We start from the raw sequence: 20,953 nt of genomic DNA, 5'->3' as shown, positions 1-20,953 counted from the left end.
TGGAGATTTCAAGTTCCAACAGGACTTGGCGCCTGCACACAGCGCAAAATCTACCCGTGCCTGGTTTACGGACCATGGCATTTCTGTTCTAAATTGGCCCGCCAACTCCCCTGACCTTAGCCCCATAGAAAATCTGTGGGGTATTGTGAAAAGGAAGATGCAGAATGCCAGACCCAAAAACGCAGAAGAGTTGAAGGCCACTATCAGAGCAACCTGGGCTCTCATAACACCTGAGCAGTGCCAGAAACTCATCGACTCCATGCCACACCGCATTAACGCAGTAATTGAGGCAAAAGGAGCTCCAACCAAGTATTGAGTATTGTACATGCTCATATTTTTCATTTTCATACTTTTCAGTTGGCCAACATTTCTAAAAATCCCTTTTTTGTATTAGCCTTAAGTAATATTCTAATTTTGTGACACACGGAATTTTGGATTTTCATTTGTTGCCACTTCAAATCATCAAAATTAAATGAAATAAACATTTGAATGCATCAGTCTGTGTGCAATGAATAAATATAATGTACAAGTTACACCTTTTGAATGCAATTACTGAAATAAATCAAGTTTTTCTAAATATTCTAATTTACTGGCTTTTACCTGTATGTATATATATATATATATGTATATGTATGTATATATATATATATGTATGAAATACTTGACTTGGTGAATTCTAGCTGTCAATATACTCCTCCCCTCTTTACCACGCCCCCCGCCCTCAACCACGCCCCCACCTCCCGAAATCGGAGGTCTCAAGGTTGGCAAGTAGGCATTTTCCATGGAGCACATTTACTTTTTTGTGCCTGCTTGTCTGAGGTTGAATGTTCAGTAAGTGCACTCATTCCTTGCAGGAGGTTTACCCTTCTTGAAAAGGCTTTGACTTAGTCAAGGTAAACAGTTGTAATGACTTACGAGTCTTACTGAGTGCATCTATTAACCTTCTTCACCTGAGGTCTCTTCTTACAAAGGCCCCGAATGTTTGTGCGGCTGTAAGAAAAGGCTGCTTTGCTTAGAAGACTTTTTCCAGCATGAGCAAAAAAATAAAAAAGTCTGCACTTTATAAAAACATCTGCAAAGCAAGCCCATTAATGTACTGTAACTAAATATAGGGGAGGGCTATCCAAAGTGTGGCACCAGGGCAATTTGCGTCACGGAAGCTTGATATTTATTGGCCCACAGCACATTGTCCAGATAAAAGAAAACAAACTATAAAGATATTTAAAAAAAAAGAGGTAATGTAATGAGAAAGAGCTGAACTATTAATATATAGCTAGTGTATTCTTTTTTAAGTATATTTATGTATAATATATTAATTATTAAATTACATTAAAATACACTTCACTTCATCATATATATATATATATGACAAGTGTATTAGCAATGTATATAAATACATATTTAGTGTATGTAAATACATACAGTAACATACACATTTACAGTATATATAAAAATATATGTACATATACAAGAAGAGTATTATTTTTTAAAGTATATTTGTTTATAATATATTCATTAATAAATTCTGATAATACACTTCATTATATATACACTGTATTGCCAAAAGTATTTGGCCACCTGCCTTGACTCACATATGAACTTGAAGTGCCATCCCATTCCTAACCCATAGGGTTCAAAATGAACTTTTGCAGCTATTACAGCTTCAACTCTTCTGGGAAGGCTGTCCACAAGGTTGCAGAGTGTGTTTATAGGAGTTTTACACCATTCTTCCAAAAACACATTGGTGAGGTCACACACTGATGTTGGTGGAGAAGGCCTGGCTCTCAAGTCTCCGTTCTAATTCATCCCAAAGGTGTTGTATCGGGTTCAGGTCAGGACTCTGTGCAGGCCAGTCAAGTTCATCCACACCAGACTCTGTCATCCATGTCTTTAAGGACCTTGCTTTGTGCACTGGTGCACAGTCATGTTGGAAGAGGAAGGGGCTCGCTCCAAACTGTTCCCACAAGGTTGGGAGTATGGAATTGTCCAAAATGTTTTGGTATCCTGGAGCATTCAAAGTTCCTTTCCCTGGAACTAAGGAGACAAGCCCAACAAAAACAACCCCCTCCTCCACAAAAATTCGTTCTCCTGGCAACCTCCAAACCCAGACTGGTCCATCAGATTGCCAGATGGAAAAGTTTGATTCATCAGTCCAGAGAAGGCGTCTCCACTGCTCTAGAGTCCAGTGGCGACGTGCTTTACACCACTGCATCCCACGCTTTGCATTGGACTTGGTGATGTTATGGCTTAGATGCAGCTGCTCGGCCATGGAAACCCATTCCATGAAGCTCTCTGCGTACTGTACGTGGGCTAATTGGAAGGTCACATGAAGTTTGGAGCTCTGTAGCAACTGACTGTGCAGAAAGTCTTTGCACTATGCTGACCCTCTCTGTCACTTGGTGGCTGAGTTGCTGTTGTTCCCCAACTCTTCCATTTTCTTATAATGAAGCCTAGGAGCGAGGAAATTTCACGACTAAATTTGTTGCACAGATGGCATCCTATGACGCTGGAAATCACTGAGAGCGGCCCATTCTTTCACAAATGTTTGTAGAAACAGTCTCCATGCCTAAGTGCTTGATTTGATACACCGGGGTAAGTGATTAGGACACCTGATTCTCATCATTTGGATGGGTGGCCAAATACTTTAGGCAATATAGTGTATATATGACGAAGTGTATTATCAGAATGTATTTATAGTATGCATATGTACATATACTTAAGGTATATATACATTAGGGGTGTAACGGTTTAGAGGTCACGGTTCGGTTCATTTTCGGTACAGTAAGAAAACAACAAAATATACATTTTTGGGTTATTTATTTACCAAATTTGCAAAATATTCCACCAAAAATATTTTTCTTCGTGGAATATTTGATGTGAAGTAATGGGAACCTTGGATAGGTCAATAATTCATAATAACATTGATTTTGATTCAATATTATGTTTTCAGCAATGAGTTTGAAAGAAGAAAAAAACAGTTTTGTTTTATTAGTCAACATTGCAACTTTTTCTAAATTACATTTAACCTTTAAGCTTTTTTTATTTCACTTTTGTTATGTTTTTGTTTATTTTAATAGTATTTTTAGAATGTGCCGTGGGCCTTTAAAACATTAGCTGTGGGCTGCAAATGGCCTCCGGGGCACACTTTTGACACCCCTGCTATAGATAATAAAAAATGAAATGTGATAAATCTATGGATAAAAAGCAGAGCCTGGCGACGCATGCGCGTTTATCATAACTCTCTCTCTCTGTCTCTGCCCCTCCCTCACCAATGCTGCTGTTTGTTTTGTTTTTAACCCCTTCTTAACCCTGAACGTACATTGAAAATACACGCAACCCTAACTCAAAAAGCCGGACATTTGAGGCATTTAAGAAACTCCGCCCTGACAGCTCCGCAAAAGAGGACATGTCCGGTGAAAAGAGGACGTATGGTCAGTCTATCCTAGCCCGTTAGCTGCTAGCATGCCGTGTGTTGTGCCTCGGTGTGCATTGTTTACACAACGTGCGTTACGCTACTTAATATGTCCGTGTGGAAACTCGTTCGGTACACCTCCGAACCGAAACGGTTCAATACAAATACACGTACCGTTACACCCCTAATATACATAAATTAACAGTGTGTATATATACACTAGAGATGCGCGGTTTGCGGACACAACCGCGGAGTCCGCGGATTATCCGCGGATCGGGCGGTTGAAATAAAAAAAAATTAGATTTTAAATAGATTCAGGCGGGTGGCAGTTAAACCAATTGGGAAATATATATACATAGTTAAATGTTGTTACCCACATACGAAAAACGAGCAGGCACCTGCAGCATATGCCACAACAGAAGAAGAAAAAAAAAAGAGATGGACACTTTTACGGAGCGGAGAAGGGACGCCTCGCCGGGGTCCGGGACCGAGGCCCCTTCCCCCGAGAGGGCCCCACCGGGAGCCGTAGCTGAGGCGATCCGCGAGAAGGGCCCGACGCACGTCCAGGGTCACCACCGCACCGACACCCCGGCTCGTCCGCCTTCGCCGCGGCTGGCGTCACGCGCAGCAGGTAAGCAGCTTACCTGCCCGCCATCCCCGTGGCCGGGGGCTCGTAACAGGGGTCACTCCGCGCGCAGTGCGCTCACGAAAGGGGTGGGACTCACCCTGGTTGATATAGACAGCAGGACGGTGGCCATGGAAGTCGGAACCCGCTAAGGAGTGTGTAACAACCCACCTGCCGAATCAACTAGCCCTGAAAATGGATGGCGCTGGAGCGTCGGGCCCATACCCGGCCGTCGCCGGCAGCGAGACGCGCTTGGAGGTGCGCTCAGCGCGGCTCCCATATGATTGCGCACTGGTGTGCGTCTGGGCCGTGACAGAGTGGCACGCGAATGTCTGTGCTGCATTGGATCAGTCTCCTTTCTTTAACAGGCAAAAGCTTTATAACCTCACTAATGCCTTGCATCGTCTATATTAGATATATAACAACGGGCGGGTGCGGTTCTGATTAAATGTTAGATCGGGTGGATGGCGGATGGTTGACGACTTTCTGATGCGGTTGCGGATGAAATAATTGCCTATCCGCGCATCTCTAATATACACACACACACATGCATATACATACATACAGTATATTTCAAAATATAAACAAAATATCCCTTGCATGCTTTGACTCAATGTAAACATTGTGGACCCTCCTGATGAAGTACAGTATTTAAACATATGAGTTGAATGACAAAGTTGATTTCTCAGCACAGGTGGAAAGAAGAAATAAAAGCGTAGGTTTTCGGTGGTAATAATGAAGACTCCAACAAATCCCACTTGACGGTTTTATTTCAAGTTATTCCCCCTCCACCCGGTGTGGAAGCCTAGTCTGAAAGGAGGAGGATAGAGGCCACTATAGCGCCACATCAGCACATTGACTAACAAGGCAGCACCCCCCATGGAGAGGCCAGCTGAGGAGCCACTCCTGGAAGAATTTACCTTGAGAAGAGTGGGGAGGCGCTGTTAGTAAATATCAAGTTCCACAAGAGGAAGTGGCTGATGATCCGAAGCGGGTTCTGATGACGTCACTAAGGGTGAATATTGAGGCTTGTGATTGAAGCCCAAAATTCCCGGGGTGGTCCTAGTCCTTCTCCAATCTATGATGCTTCTTGTTGCCTTCTTCCACACTCAAACGGATGCACTGTACCAGAGGGAAAAGACTTATTAGACATAGGGCTGAAAACTCTTTACGCTTTTTATATTAGTTGAAATAAAAAAATTTTTTATACTCTTTATGACCTATGGGAAATATGGACCAGAAGAAAATATGAAAAAATGTAACCTTTCTCTGATTATAATCCCCTCTGCTATAAGGCAGAAATGTCAACCCAAACATGGAAAACACTGTAAAAAAATTGTAAAATCACAATAAACACTTAAAGGGGAACATTATCACAATTTCAGAATGGTTAAAACCATTAAAAATCAGTTCCCAGTGGCTTATTTTATTTTTCGAAGTTTTTTTCAAAATTTTACCCATCACGCAATATCCCTAAAAAAAGCTTAAAAGTGCCTGATTTTAACCACCCGTCCATTTTCCTGTGACGTCACATAGTGATGCCAACACAAACAAACATGGCGCATAGAACAGCAAGCTATAGCGACATTAGCTCGGATTCAGACTCGGATTTCAGCGGCTTAAGCGATTCAACAGATTACGCATGTATTGAAACGGATGGTTGTAGTGTGGAGGCAGGTAGCGAAAACCAAATTGAAGAAGAAACTGAAGCTATTGAGCCATATCGGTTTGAACCGTATGCAAGCGAAACCGACACGACAGCCAGCGACACGGGAGAAAGTGAGGACGAATTCAGCGATCGCCTTCTAACCAACGATTGGTATGTGTTTGTTTGGCATTAAAGGAAACTAACAACTATGAACTAGGTTTACAGCATATGAGATACATTTGGCAACAACATGCACTTTGAGAGTGCAGACAGCCCAGTTTTCATCAATTAATATATTCTGGAGACATACCCTCATCCGCGCTCTTTTCCTGAAAGCTGATCTGTCCAGTTTTGGAGTTGATGTCAGCAGGCCAGGGAAGCTAGGGTCGATATTCTTCTCCTGATCATCTTTGGTGGCATAAGGGACGGTGTGAGCCAAGACATCCAGGGTGGTTTAGCTCGCTCGTCTGCGGGAACAAACTGCCGCCATTGCTTGCCGTGCTACCGAGGTCCTTTGTCCCTGAATTGCTCACACACTCCGGCAGATTCAATGGGGTTCTGGCGGCAGATTTCTTTGACTTTATCGTTGGAAATGCATCTGCTTTGAGTGTCGCAGGATATCCACACATTCTTGCCATCTCTGTCGTAGCATAGCTTTCGTCGGTAAAGTGTGCGGAACAAACGTCCAATTTCTTGCCACTTTGGCATCTTTGGGCCACTGGTGCAACTTGAATCCGTCCCTGTTGGTGTTGTTACACCCTCCGACAACACACCGACGAGGCATGATGTCTCCAAGGTACGGAAAACAGTCGAAAAAACAGAAAATAACAGAGCTGATTTGACTCGGTGTTTGAGAAAATGGCGGATTGCTTCCCGATGTGACGTCACGTTGTGACGTCATCGCTCCGAGAGCGAATAATAGAAAGGCGTTTAATTCGCCAAAATTCACCCATTTAGAGTCCGGAAATCGGTTAAAAAAATATATGGTCTTTTTTCTGCAACATCAAGATATATATTGACGCTTACATAGGTCTGGTGATAATGTTCCCTTTTAACAATAAGATCTTCAAATGAAGGTGCAAAAATAAGGACTACCGTATTTTCCGCACCATTAGCCGCACCTAAAAACCACAAATTTACTCAAAAGCTGACAGTGCGGCTTTTAACCCGGTGCGCTTTATATATGGATAAATATTAAGATTCATTTTCATAAAGTTTCGATCTCGCAACTTAGGTAAACAGCCGCCATCTTTTTTCCCGGTAGAACAGGAAGCGCTTCTTCTTCTACGCAAGCAACCGCCAAGGTAAGCACCCGCCCCCATAGAACAGGAAGCGCTTCTTCTTCTACTGTAAGCAACCACCCGCCCCCGGAAGAAGAAGAAAAAACGCGCGGATATCACCGTACGTTTCATTTCCTGTTTACATCTGTAAAGACCACAAAATGGCTCCTACTAAGCGACAAGGATCCGGTTCATGAAAAGACGCAATCTCTCCATCCGCACACGGATTACTACCGTATTTCACAGCAACTGATATTCCTGTGAACCGCACTGTGGATACAACGGGAGCACGTACGGTGAATATTCGCACCACAGGGAATGAGAAGTCATCCTTCACTGTGGTTCTAGCTTGCCATGCTAATGGCCAGAAACTTCCACCCATGGTGATATTCAAAAGGAAGACCTTGCCAAAAGAGACCTTTCCAGCCGGCGTCATCATAAAAGCTAACTCGAAGGGATGGATGAAGAAAAGATGAGCGAGTGGTTAAGGTAAGTTTAAGTTTACGCGAAGAGGCCGGGTGGCTTTTTTCACGCAGCTCTGTCCATGTTGATATACGTATGTTTGTGATTGCACATTTGCGTACATTTTGGGAGTGAACAGAGTTGTTAGAACGCTGGTTTTTAATATATTATTAAAGTTTGACTGACCTATCTGACTGTTTTTTTGACATTCCTTTAGCGCAGTTAGATGCGGCTTACAACACGGGGCGGCTTATTGGTGGACAAAGTTTTGAAATATGCCGTTCATTGAAGGCGCGGCTTTTAACCCAGGGCGCCTTATGATGCGGAAAATACGGTATGTAATAAAATGTAACAATAGTGTGAACTTGAGAAGAACTATTTCTTGCAAGTTTAATGCCAAGGAGTTCCATGTACATTTAATATGCTGTGGTATTCTTATTGAAGTATGGAAATTCATTGATGTTATGCAGTAATCATTTTTAAAATATTGGACCTAGGATTGTCCCGATACCAATATTTTGGTACGGTACCAAAGTGTATTTTGATACGTTTCTAAATAAAGGGGATCACAAAAAAATGGCATTATTGGCTTAATTGGAACAAAAAATGTTAGTGTACATGAAACATATGTTTGTAATTGCAATTTAGTCCTTAAATAAAATAGTGAACATACTAGACAACTTTTCTTTTAGTAGTAAGTAAACAAACAAAGACTCCTAATTAGTCTATGCAGTAACATATTGTGTCATTTATACACCTATTATTTTGTACACATTATGAGGGACAAACTGTAAAAAATTATTATTAATCTACCGTATTTTTCGGACTATAAGTCGCAGTTTTTTTCATAGTTTGACTTATACTCAGGAGCGACTTATGTGTGAAATGATGAACACATTATAATATTATTGATCTCATTCACATAAGAGACTAGACGTATAAGATTTCATGGGATTTAGCGATTAGGAGTGACAGATTGTTTGGTAAACTTATAGCATGTTCTATATGTTATAGTTATTTGAATGACTCTTACCATAATATGTTACGTTAACATACCAGTTGGTTATTTATGCCTCATATAACGTACACTTATTCAGCCTGTTGTTCACTATTCTTGATTTATTTTAAATTGCCTTTCAAATGTATATTCTTGCTGTTGGCTTTTATCAAATACATTTCCCCAAAAAATGCGACTTATATATGTTTTTTTCCTTCTTTATTATGCATTTTTGGCCGGTGCGACTTATACTCCGGTGCGACTTATACTCCAAAAAATACGGTAGTCCTGAACTTCAGTTCCCACCTGTTGTTTCCATGCGTTGGAATATGGAATGGACTATGGTCCGTTTGAAAAAAAAAAGTGACTTCCTGTTTTATCCACATTTTCTACGCTATCTGCAGCACTCCTTTTTACTTTCTCTTCTCACTCCATGCAGAGAATCAGCAGCAAAACAACAAGATGGCGCAACCAAAAGAGAAAGTTGATACTGAAACACGTCCCTCCTATTAATCAGTGATCATTTCCTGCTTTGTGAGGACCGCGAGTGCCTTTGTTCATGCAACCAACCATGCTTCATTATTTCTGCTTTCTTAAGATATATTACATTTTTCATTGATATTGATTACGTGTCTATCACAATATATATTGGTCGTTTTATCGGCGCAGTCCTGCATTTGCCAGATCCCACATGATTCCACATTTAAAGTGATCAGAATGATGAAGTGTTTTACCTGCGTAGGGGACTAGAGATCTCCGATGGAAATGATTTCTTCGTTGATAAAAAATTCAATGGTCTCCTCCTCCCAATCGTCCACGTTGCCGTCCAGCTCGTCAGTGTCTACCCCTGGAAAAGATGTGCAAGTATACATGAGTTGTAATAAATGCAAACTCCAGTGGAAATAAAAGCGTTAAAAGGAAGGCACCTCCTCTGAGCTCCATGCGGAGCTCCTTCTGTTCTTCATAGAGCTGCTTGGACTGCTCCTTGTAGCGACGGTAGTCATCCATCAGCCCCCTGCGCTTGTCCACCAGCGCCTACTCGCATACGTCAAAATGACTCATCACAATTAAAAGCTCCATGAATTGTTTCCATGTAAATGCACCAGATGCATTCGCTAAAAACATGTGCATAAACCAAAAGCAGTGAAGTTGTCACGTTGTGTAAATGGTAAATAAAAAGAGAATACAATGATTTGCAAATCCTTTTCAACTTATATTCAATTGAATAGACGGCAAAGAAAATAAATTTCATGTTCACGCTGTGAATTTTTTTTTTTTTTTGCAAATAATCATGAACTTAGAATTTAATGGCAGCAACACATTGCAAAAAAAAAAATCTGAGGGGCATTTTTATCACTGTGTTAATAATAGATTTTATTTGTAAAAAGCACTTTATATTGAGTAAACAATCTCAAAGTGCTACAGTGTATTAAAAAATAAATAAAGAAATAAAAAGATAATAAAGAAATAAATTAAAAAAAGAACAGCCAAATAGCTATAACTAGTATGCATATATCTAAAATAAGGCTTTTCTTTAAAAGAAGGCTTTTAAAAAAAGAAAGCTTTTTTAAGCCTTTTTTTAAAAGCATCCACAGTCTGTGGTGCCCTCAGGTGGTCAGGGAGAGCGTTCCACAGACTGGGAGCGGCGGAGCAGAAAGCCCGGTCTCCCATTGTTCGTAGCTTTGTCCTCGGGAGGTTGGAGGAGGTTAGCCTGTCCGGAGCGGAGGTGTCGTGTGGAGGATTTGGGGGTGAGTAGTTCTTTGAGGTAGAGGGGGGAATTTCATGAATTCAATCATGAGTGGAACAGGAAGCCAGTGAAGGGTTTTGAGAATTGGTGTGATGTGGTCGTATTCCCGCACTCTCACCAGGATCCTAGCAGCACTATTCTGTAAGTACTGCAGCTTCTGGATCCTTGTCGGGATCCCCAGCAAGATCCTTGTTACATGGGCTTTCCTTTTAACAACACTCAGTAAAGGTTTGGGAACTGAGGAGACACATTTTTGAAGTGGAATTCTTTCCCATTCTTGCTTGATGTACAGCTTAAGTTGTTCAACAGTCTCCCTTCTCATATTTCAGCCTTCACACATTTTCAATGGGAGACAGGTCTGGACTACAGGCAGGCCAGTCTAGTACCCGCACTCTTTTACTATGAAGCCACGCTGTTGGAACACGTGGCTTGGCATTGCCTTGCTGAAATAAGCAGGGGCGTTCATGATAACGTTGCTTGGATGGCAACATATGTTGCACCCCCATACCATCACACATGCTGCCTTTTACACTTTCACCCTAGAACAATCTGGATGGTTCTTTTCGTTTGGTCCGGAAGACGGCCACAGTTTCCAAAAACAATTTCAAATGTGGACTTGTCAGACCACAGAACACTTTGCATCAGTTCATCTTAGATGAGCTCAGGCCCAGCGAAGCGTTTCTGGGTGTTGTTGACAAACGGCTTTGGCTTTGCATAGTAGAGTTTTACCTTGCACTTACAGATGTAGCTATCAACTGTTGTTGCTGACAGTGGTTTTCTGAAGTGTTCCTGAGCCCATGTGGTGATATCCTTTACACACTGATGTCGCTTTTTGGTGCAGTACCGCCTGAGGGATCCAAGGTCTCGGGCATTGCCGCTTACATGCAGTGATTTCTCCAGATTCTCTGAACCTTTTGATGATATTACGGAGCGTAGATTGTGAAATCCTTCAATTCCTTGCAATAGCTGCTTGAGAAATGTTCTTCTTATACAATTTGCTCAGGCATTTGTTGACAAAGTGGTGACCCTTGCCCCATCCTTGTTTGTGAATGACTGAGCATTTCATGGAAGCTGCTTTTATACACAATCATGGCACTTACCTGTTCCCAATTAGCCTGTTCACCTGTGGGATGTTCCAAATAAGCGTTTGATGAGCATTCCTCAACTTTCTCAGTCTTTTTTGCCACTTGTGCCAGCCTTTTTTTTTTTTTTTTTTTTTTTAAATAAAACATGTTGCAAGCATCAAATTCCAAATGAGCCAGTATTTACAAAAAAAATAAGTTTACCAGTTCAAGTATCTTGTCTTTGCAGTCTATTCAATTGAATATAAGTTGAAAAGGATTTGCAAATCATTGTATTCTCTTTTTTTTTAATACCATTTACACAACGTGACAACTTCACTGCTTTTGGGTTTTGTAGAAGAACATCTAACCTTTGAAGCCTTGGACTGGCTCAGACGATCCTTCTGCTCAAAGATCTTGGAGTATTTCTTCAGATCCTTCTTGATTGTCTGCAGTAAACAAATGAACATTTATTCATTTACATTATCTTTTTTCCCCTAACAGAACCATGAATGAGCATCTGTTTACAGCAAGGTTGTCCAAAGTGAGTCCCTTCAGCCATTTTTGTATTGGTCCGCAGAACATTCTTAAAAATCAATGAATTATTGACCCATTCAAGGCTACAGTTACTTCACATTGAATATTTCACTTTTGAGGGGAAAAACAGGTTACGTTGTTTTTTTGACGAAAAGGGCATAAACCATACCATTTTTAAGTGTATAGCGACAGATAGAGCTGGACTTAATCGAAAGATTTAAGGGTTGAAAGTACAAAAAATAAAAAAAAATTGTCATAAAAGTACCAGTAATTCATATATCAATAAATGTATTCTTTCTGGTCCACAGGATTTTTAATATCTACTAAACTTGAAAGGAGCACCAAGGTTGAAAAATAATATCTATAAATTGTATTGCTTTTATAATTGAAAAATACCATAAACTTCGGACTATAAGCCGCAACTATTTTCCTACGCTTTGGACCCTGTGGCTTATAGAAGGGTGCGGCTACTTTGTGGATGTTTCTTTGCTGATGGCCGTAAGGCAAATAGTTTTCATAAGACACATGCAAGAACACTGAAATGGTGTGTTATTGTTTGTGCTAAGGCGCCATCGCCATTTTTGTGACGAGTTTGCTAACTGCAGGTGCTGCTGGGTGAACCTTTACATTGTTCCCTGCTGTTTAAAACTTTGAAACGGAAGTACAAGTGCCGTTCCGTCTTCTAGTCGTCCATAGCGTTTCTACTCGTATGGATTCTTCATTCATCACTCCAAGCAACGTTTGCAAGTTTTACAATATAACTAAAACAATTCTTACCGTATTTTCCGCACTATTAGCCGCACCTAAAAACCACAAATTTACTCAAAAGCTGACAGTGCGGCTTATAACCCGGTGCGCTTTATATATGGATTAATATTAAGATTCATTTTCATAAAGTTTCGGTCTCGCAACTACGCTAAACAGCCACCATCTTTTTTCCCCGTAGAAGAGGAAGTGCTTCTTCTTCTACGCAAGCAACCGCCAAGGTAAGCACCCGCCCCCATAGAACAGGAAGCGCTTCTTCTTCTACTGTAAGCAACCACCCGCCCGCGTAGAAGAAGAAGAAGAAGCGCGCGGATATTACGTTTCATTTCCTTTGTGTGTTTACATCTGTAAAGACCACAAAATGGCTCCTACTAAGCGACAGGTTTCCGGTTCATGAAAAGACGCAATCTCTCCATCCGCACACGGACTACTATTTCACAGCAACTGCCTAAAGACTTTCAAGAAGAGCTGGCTACTTTCCGTGCATATTGTAAAAACAAGATAGCTGAAAAAAAGATCCGGCCAGAGAACATTATCAACATGGACGAGGTTCCACTGACTTTTGATATTCCTGTGAACCGCACTGTGGATACAACGGGAGCACGTACGGTGAATATTCGCACCACAGGGAATGAGAAGTCATCCTTCACTGTGGTTCTAGCTTGCCATGCTAATGGCCAGAAACTTCCACCCATGGTGATATTCAAAAGGAAGACCTTGCCAAAAGAGACCTTTCCAGACGGCGTCATCATAAAAGCTAACTCGAAGGGATGGATGGATGAAGAAAAGATGAGCGAGTGGTTAAGGGAAGTTTACGCGAAGAGGCCGGGTGGCTTTTTTCACGCAGCTCCGTCCATGTTGATATACGACTCCATGCGCGCCCACATCACGCTGGTTTTTAATATATTATTAAAGTTTGACTGACCTATCTGACTGTTTTTTTGACATTCCTTTAGCGCAGTTAGATGCGGCTTATAACACGGGGCGGCTTATAGGTGGACAAAGTTTTGAAATATGCCGTTCATTGAAGGCGCGGCTTATAACCCAGGGCGCCTTATGGTGCGGAAAATACGGTACTTACAAAACAGTCCCATGTGTGATGTCTGTAAGAGTGCTGTCATGCATATTTGTACATGGTATCGTAATGTAATCAAGCTAGGGCCGTTAGCATTGGCTAATATGCTAATTGATAACAAGTATTGCCATACAATGGCATTTTTTTGTATTGTTTCGGTTTCATGAAATCCTCGGTAAATTCACCAAAATGTCACCGTTGAGTTATTGAGTCTGTTTATCTGATTGGAGAGCTCGCTTCCGCAGCCAGTGGGTTCATGACATTGACTTATGTTTTGTTTGGCTGGTCGTTTTACTGCTGTGTTACAGACACCGATAACAAAATACTTCTGTGTAAATACCTAATTTCACAACAAAAATATATGTGGCTTATAGAGTCTCGTGCGGCTAATATGTATATTTAAAAAAAAAAATTCTAAAATGTAGTGGGTGAGGCTTATATACTGGTAAATGGGTTATACTTGTAATAGCGCTTTTCTACCTTCATGGTACTCAAAGCACTTTGACACTATTCACACACTGATTGCGGGAGCTGCCATGCAAAGCCCTAACCACGACCCATCAGGAGCAAGGGTGAAGCGTCTGGGCTCTATAGTCCAGCAAATATGATATTAAAATGGCCCCTGGCACACTTTTAAGTGTGCGGCCCTTGATGGAAAATTACAGCGTTGATCAGGAGCTGCAGTGCTGCTTTCATATGAGATGTCAGAAAATATTTTGGTGTTGTCATCACAGGCTGTTTGCCATACATTCATTTATTTGTTACGGCCCACCATCAATGAATTTGGACCTTCACAAATCGATCTTAAAGCTCGGACGCACCACGGAACAATGTTGTCAACTTAGTCACTATATTTAGCGAGTGTTTACCGTATTTTTCGGAGTATAAGTCGCACCGGCCGAAAATGTATAATAAAGAAGGGAAAAAACATATATAAGTCGCACTGGAGTATAAGTCGCATTTTTGGGGGAAATGTATTTGATAAAAGCCAACACCAAGAATAGACGTTTGAAAGGCAATTTAAAATAAATAAAGAATAGTGAACAACAGGCTGAATAAGTCATACCTGCCAACTTTTGAAATCAGAAAAACCTAGTAGCCAGGGTCCAGGGGCCACAGGCCCCGGTAGGTCCAGGACTTTGTCCTGGTGGGGGGTTCAGGCTTCGCCCCCCGAAGCAAAAATGATTATTAGCATTCCGACAGGTTAAAATGTTGCTAAAACCATCACTTTTCTATCAGTCACAGTGACTTTTCAGAACAAAAATATTACAGCAAAAATAATATGGGTTGATTGACATGTTTATTCTGTAAGCTAACTTCAATAGTTTGAAATTATTTTGACAGTTAATGCCAGTTATCCTGTCAACCTTTCACAAGACTTCAATTTGTTAATTGAAAGTATAAACACTTTTTACAGTAAACAAATGGTAAAACAGTACTAAACAATTCCATTAAAAAAAAAAATTGGTGTCATTATTAACTTTCTGTCCAAGCTTGTATAATCTACTGCCTTGTTCAATTGTAAAAAATATTCTGTGCCTAAAATTCACATTTCTATCACAATTATCATACTGTAAACATGGCAAGCTAACTTCATTAAAATTAATAGTCCTGTCAATAGCATGGAATTACAATTCAAATGTAGTTTTTTTGTAAGCCTTTCAAAAGAATTCAAAATATGAAAAATGAATGAAAATTAATTGAAGCCATCAGACACTTGAAAAGTGGCACATCACATCTCTAATGTAATCATTTGAACTTTTCAACAGAAATAGCACTGCAAAAATATTAAGGACATACTTCTGTATTTTGGTAGTTATGCTGTCAACATTTAACAAGATTTCTTCAACTTGGACTTGAAAGCATAAATAGTATAAACACTTTTAACAGTATAACAGTACTAAACAATTCCAATAGATAACACTGGTGTCATTACCTTTTTGTTTGCTCAATTATTGCCTCCGTAAATAAAACTTCGGCATTTATCACATCCAAAGAATCTGTTTGGGCGACGAAAAACGTTGAAAGTTTTCCACTTGTATCGCTAGCAACGGCATTAGACTTGTGTTTTTTTGTCCCAACGTGGTCTTTTACATGGCTAATTCCTCCGTGTCCGATCGAAAAATCTTGTCTGCACAAGGTGCAATTCGCGTAGTTTTCACCCTTTTTGGAACGGATAATTATTCCCGGATAGGCTTTTTAATATTCTTCACGGAATGACTGCAGTTTTCTTTTCGGTTTAAGACTCGTTTGCGATTTTTCTCCGGCTGATTCCATGATCGTTCGCTCGTTTGGAAACAATGGCCTCGTGCTTGGCAGCGGTGCTATAAATAGCCTCGCGCATGGCATTCGGAATGGCTCGATAGGAAGTTACGGGAAGCAGTGTCGATTGTCATTGTTGTTACGCGATTTCGTGAATAAAACTTTTTAAAAAATTGTTTTTTTTAATTAATGAAAAACCGTATTTTTTATCACTGCAACCGTAACCCGGAATAAGTTGATGAAAACCGTACTAATTACGGGAAAACCGGAGTAGTTGGCAGGTATGCTAATGTGTTAATCATTTCACACATAGGTCCATCCTGAGTATAAGTCGAACCCCGGCCAAACTATGAAAAAAACTGCGACTTATAGTCCGGAAAATACGGTAGTCCTCTCTAGATACCAGGAGTATAGCGCCAAATGTAATTACGTCTGGATTTTTCGGCACGCAAGTGGAGTTTAACAGTTAAATGCTTAGTTGCTATACATGACAAAGCTGTGACCAGTACAAAATATGTTTTGTTTGACAAAAGTCTTACCGCGATCTGCTCTGCACTGATTAAAGATGGAGGTCTGGGTCTCCACAGCAGCTGACAGAAGCGGTCCTTGTTGTTCTTCTGAAGAAGGCGACCTTGGAATGTCCACAGCCAATAGGCATTGTCCACCTGGAAGACAAAAGTGAAGATAAGAACAAGATAAGTTCCAACTACGAATGATCGGCAATAGACATTAAAATCACAATAAAACATTGCAGATACAAAGGGATGGGCTTTGAAACCTGTTTCCACAATAGCACGGCTGCTGACGTGTAACAAAGCGGTGCTTCATTTTGGTGCTAAATGAACACAGACTCAGCAACCTGCAACAAGTGCCATGGTGTCATCTTACAAAGTGACGTCGCGGCCCGACAGAAGCACACAGTCCAACGCTCTTTTTAAACTTTATTGACGACCTAGCGCCACAGAGCTAGCTAGAGCCACAACAACACAGCACTTCCTTATTCTGCACCAATGATGCGCTTAAGACAGGCAAGGTGCACTGTCAAACCCCCGGAAAAATGAATGTCAAACATTACAATACAAAGTGTTTATTGCACATGTCTTGTATTGCTGCAATAATTAGGACAATTTGTTGGAGATTTGAGTTCCTATTTTTTAACATATTAAATTGTTCTCATTTTGTATTTCAATTACCGGTACTAGTCTGTTCAACTTAAATGACACAGAAGTACATACAAATATGCACAGTGGAACCTCAATTTACGAATGGCTCTTTTTGGAAACTTTCCCCCACGTACGCCTTTTGTGCATGCTTGTATTGAAGAGACTGAGGAAGGCAGCTTTGTACCACAGCAAGTTTTTAATTGTGGTGAGAACAGACTTTTCTGGGAAAAGATGCCAAAGCGGACTTGTAACACAATGGAGGAAAAGGCACCACCTCTCGTTTAGCGGCGCCTCTTCCAAAAGAACACACACACGGCCCCTCTCCTTCTACCCCGTGTGCTCCTTTTTCTCTCTCGTCAGCTGCTCCTTTGCCGATGTTTATTATTGTAGCAATATGGTTGATTAAGTTAAAGATTTTGGTGATTTGTGTGAGAGCATAGAGGGCAGTTCAGCTGCTCGTCGTTGTTTTGGCTTGTTAATGAAGAGATAGTTGGTCCATCTCCCCCTTGTTATACAGTACTGCATATCACTTTATATTGTGTTCAAAGTAGGAATGTAACGATACACAAAAATTTCGGTTCGGTACGTACCTCGGTTGAGAGGTCACGGTTCGGTTCATTTTCGGTGAAGTAAGAAAACAACAAAATATACATTTTTGGGTTATTTATTCACCAAATTTGCAAAATCTTCCACCAAAAATATTTTTCTTAGTCTAATATTTGATGTGAAGTAATGGGAACCTTGGATAGGTCAATAATTCATGATAACATTGATTTTGATTCAATATTATGTTTTGAGCAATGACAGTTTGAAAAAAAAAACAGCTTTGTTTTATTAGTCAACATTGCAACTTTTTCTAAATTACATTTAACCTCTAAGCTTTTTTATTTCACTTTTGTTATGTTTTTGTTTATTTTAATAGTATTTTTAGAATGTGCCGTGGGCTGCAAATGGCCTCCGGGGCACACTTTTGACACCCCTGCTATAGATAATAAAAAATTAAATGTGATAAATCTATGGATAAAAAGCAGAGCCTGGCGACGCATGCGCGTTTATCATTACTCTCTCTCTCTCTCTCTCTCTCTCTCTGTCTGTCTCTGCCCCTCCCTCACCAATGCTGCTGCGCGCACAATTTGTTTTTAAAATTAAAAAAAAAAGATTTAAATTTTTTTAAACCTTTTTTTAATTTTTTTTAAACTTTTTTAATTTTTTAAAAACAATTTTAAACAATTTTAAAACAATTTTAACAATTAACATTTTTTTTAGGGTTAGGGTAACATTTTTAAAAAAAAGTAAAAAAAAGTAAAAAAAAGTTTTAATTTTTAAAAAAATTAATTTTTTTAAAGTTTTTTGAAAAAATTAAAAGAAATGTAGAAATTTTTAAAATAATTTTTTTTTAGAAAAAGAAAAAAAAGAAAAAAAAAATTTTAAAAAAAAAAAAGAGAAAAAAAAGTGTTTTAAGTTAAAACATGATTTTCAAGGTAAAACAAAATTTCAAGGTACATTTTTTTTTCAGGGTAAAAACTTTTTTTCAAGGTAAATCATTTTCGAGGTAAAAAATTTTTTTCAAGGTAAAAAATCATTTGAGGTAAATTTTTTTTTTCAAGGTAAAATGTTTTTTTCAAGGGTAAAAATGATTTTCAAGGTAAAAAATGATTTTCAAATTTTTTTAACTTTTTAAAAATGTTTTTATTTTTATTTTATTTTTAACTTTTTTTATTTTATTTTTTTAAACTTTTTTTAAACTTTTTTAAATTTTTTTAAAACAATTTTAAACAATTTTAATTTTTTTTTATTTTTTAAAACAATTTTAACAATTAACATTTTTAACCCCTTCTTAACCCTGAACGTACATTGAAAATACACGCAACCCTAACTCCAAATGCCGGACATTTGAGGCATTTAAGAAACTCCGCCCTGACACCTCCGCAAAAGAGGACATGTCCGGTGAAAAGAGGACGTATGGTCAGTCTATCGTAGCCCGTTAGCTGCTCGCATGCTGTGTTTTGTGCCTCGGTGTGCATTGTTTACACAACGTGCGTTACGCTACTTAATATGTCCGTGTGGAAACTCGTTCGGTACACCTCCGAACCGAACCGGAACCCCTGTACCGAAACGGTTCAATACAAATACACGTACCGTTACACCCCTAGTTCAAAGTGTACAAACCTTCACTAAAATATGGACTTTTGTCAAGGCTGGAACCCATTATTCATATTTACATTGTTTCTTAAAGAGAAATTTGCATCACTATACGAACTTTCAAATTGCAAACCCTGTCCAAGAACCAATTATGTTTGTACATCGAGGTTCCACTCTACCGGTTCAGGCACCGTTTAACACCAGTACCATTTGAAAAGTACCAATGTTGTACACGTATTGGTTAATATGTTAACAATACCCGTCTCTACTGATACCTTGTGGCTCAACCAGGAGACGGAGGTAACAACGTAGCGCCCGGTTGGGTCCCACTCCACGTCACAGGCCGTGTAGTGCTCTGCTATGTTCATCATGGTGCAGTCTGACGTGTCGACAAAGGCAAGAGCTCCGTTCATGCTACCCGAGAAAACAACATAGGAAACAGAATATTACACACGTGACGAGTAATAATACAAACACATCAACAGAGAGCAGAGTGAGCCTCAGAACATTCGTGGAATCAGGAGCTAAGCTCTCATAAGAGGTGTCAGAAAAATGTTTTGTTTTTTTCATCTACGGCTCTTCGTGATGGTGTCACATACAAATTCACACACTAAAAAACTGACCTCCTGAGACCAGCAAGAACCACAAACTGTCCCTGGGGGCTCCAGAAGATACTGTTAGCCTGCTGCTTGTCGAACGTCTCTGTAGGTGCCAGAAAAGTCACACTCAGTGGCAGCTTAGAGGATGTTTAAGAAGTGTGCTGAGCCACTTACTTAAGAGCTTGTTCTTGCCGGTGCTTTCGACATGGTAGAAGGAAGCGTTGATTCTGGGCGATTCTCCGTGGAGAACAGCAAACTTGCTGCCATTGGGCTCCCATGCAAACGCTATAATGCTGTCTGTCAAAACAATCCCAGCACACAGATGATGATTTTGTTTCCCTTAGAGATTATCTTTATGTCATTGCATGGAAACAACAAAATTGAACAGCAATCCAGCGCAGTGCTTTTAAAACAACCTACCGTATTTTCCGCACTATTAGCCGCACCTAAAAACCACAAATTTACTCAAAAGCTGACAGTGCGGCTTATAACCCGGTGCGCTTTATATATGGATTAATATTAAGATTCATTTTCATAAAGTTTAGGTCTCGCAACTACGGTAAACAGCCGCCATATTTTTTCCCCGTAGAAGAGGAAGCGCTTCTTCTTCTACGCAAGCAACCGCCAAGGTAAGCACCCACCCCCATAGAAGAGGAAGCGCTTCTTCTTCTACTGTAAGCAACCACCCGCCCCCGTAGAAGAAGAAGAAGTGCGCGGATATTACGTTTCATTTCCTTTGTGTGTTTACATCTGTAAAGACCACAAAATGGCTCCTACTAAGCGACAGGTTTCCGGTTCATGAAAAGACGCAATCTCTTCATCTGCACACGGACTACTATTTCACAGCAACTGCCTAAAGACTTTCAAGAAAAGCTGGCTACTTTCCGTGCATATTGTAAAAACAAGATAGCTGAAAAAAAGATCCGGCCAGAGAACATTATCAACATGGACGAGGTTCCACTGACTTTTGATATTCCTGTGAACCGCACTGTGGATACAACGGGAGCACGTACGGTGAATATTCGCACCACAGGGAATGAGAAGTCATCCTTCACTGTGGTTCTAGCTTGCCATGCTAATGGCCAGAAACTTCCACCCATGGTGATATTCAAAAGGAAGACCTTGCCAAAAGAGACCTTTCCAGCCGGCGTCATCATAAAAGCTAACTCGAAGGGATG

General features: G+C 40.2%; 1 protein-coding gene and 1 non-coding gene across 2 annotated transcripts in view; both read right to left on the bottom strand.

Annotated features, from left to right (window-relative positions):
* Window positions 1–4,789: 4,789 nt before the first annotated feature.
* The window catches only part of LOC133570243 (eukaryotic translation initiation factor 3 subunit B), a 31,153-nt gene continuing 14,989 nt past the window's right edge, over window positions 4,790–20,953 (bottom strand). The window contains exons 12-19 of the mRNA XM_061923053.2: window positions 19,950–20,072; window positions 19,800–19,878; window positions 19,452–19,590; window positions 16,411–16,536; window positions 11,604–11,681; window positions 9,351–9,459; window positions 9,159–9,271; window positions 4,790–5,159 (exon numbers count right to left, since the gene is read on the bottom strand). Of these exons, the coding sequence (XP_061779037.1) occupies window positions 9,171–9,271; window positions 9,351–9,459; window positions 11,604–11,681; window positions 16,411–16,536; window positions 19,452–19,590; window positions 19,800–19,878; window positions 19,950–20,072 (755 nt within the window). The 3' untranslated portion in view covers window positions 4,790–5,159; window positions 9,159–9,170. The remainder of the gene's footprint in view (window positions 5,160–9,158; window positions 9,272–9,350; window positions 9,460–11,603; window positions 11,682–16,410; window positions 16,537–19,451; window positions 19,591–19,799; window positions 19,879–19,949; window positions 20,073–20,953) is intronic.
* Window positions 19,672–19,754, bottom strand: LOC133570409 (small nucleolar RNA SNORD60). Its single transcript, XR_009810176.1, has one exon. It is a non-coding gene; the product is annotated as a small nucleolar RNA SNORD60 (small nucleolar RNA).

Source organism: Nerophis lumbriciformis, linkage group LG27, assembly GCF_033978685.3.
Source record: "Nerophis lumbriciformis linkage group LG27, RoL_Nlum_v2.1, whole genome shotgun sequence".
NCBI lineage: Eukaryota > Metazoa > Chordata > Actinopteri > Syngnathiformes > Syngnathidae > Nerophis > Nerophis lumbriciformis.
The sequence above is the reverse complement of the archived record's forward strand: the minus strand, read 5'-3'. Positions and strand labels throughout refer to the sequence as shown.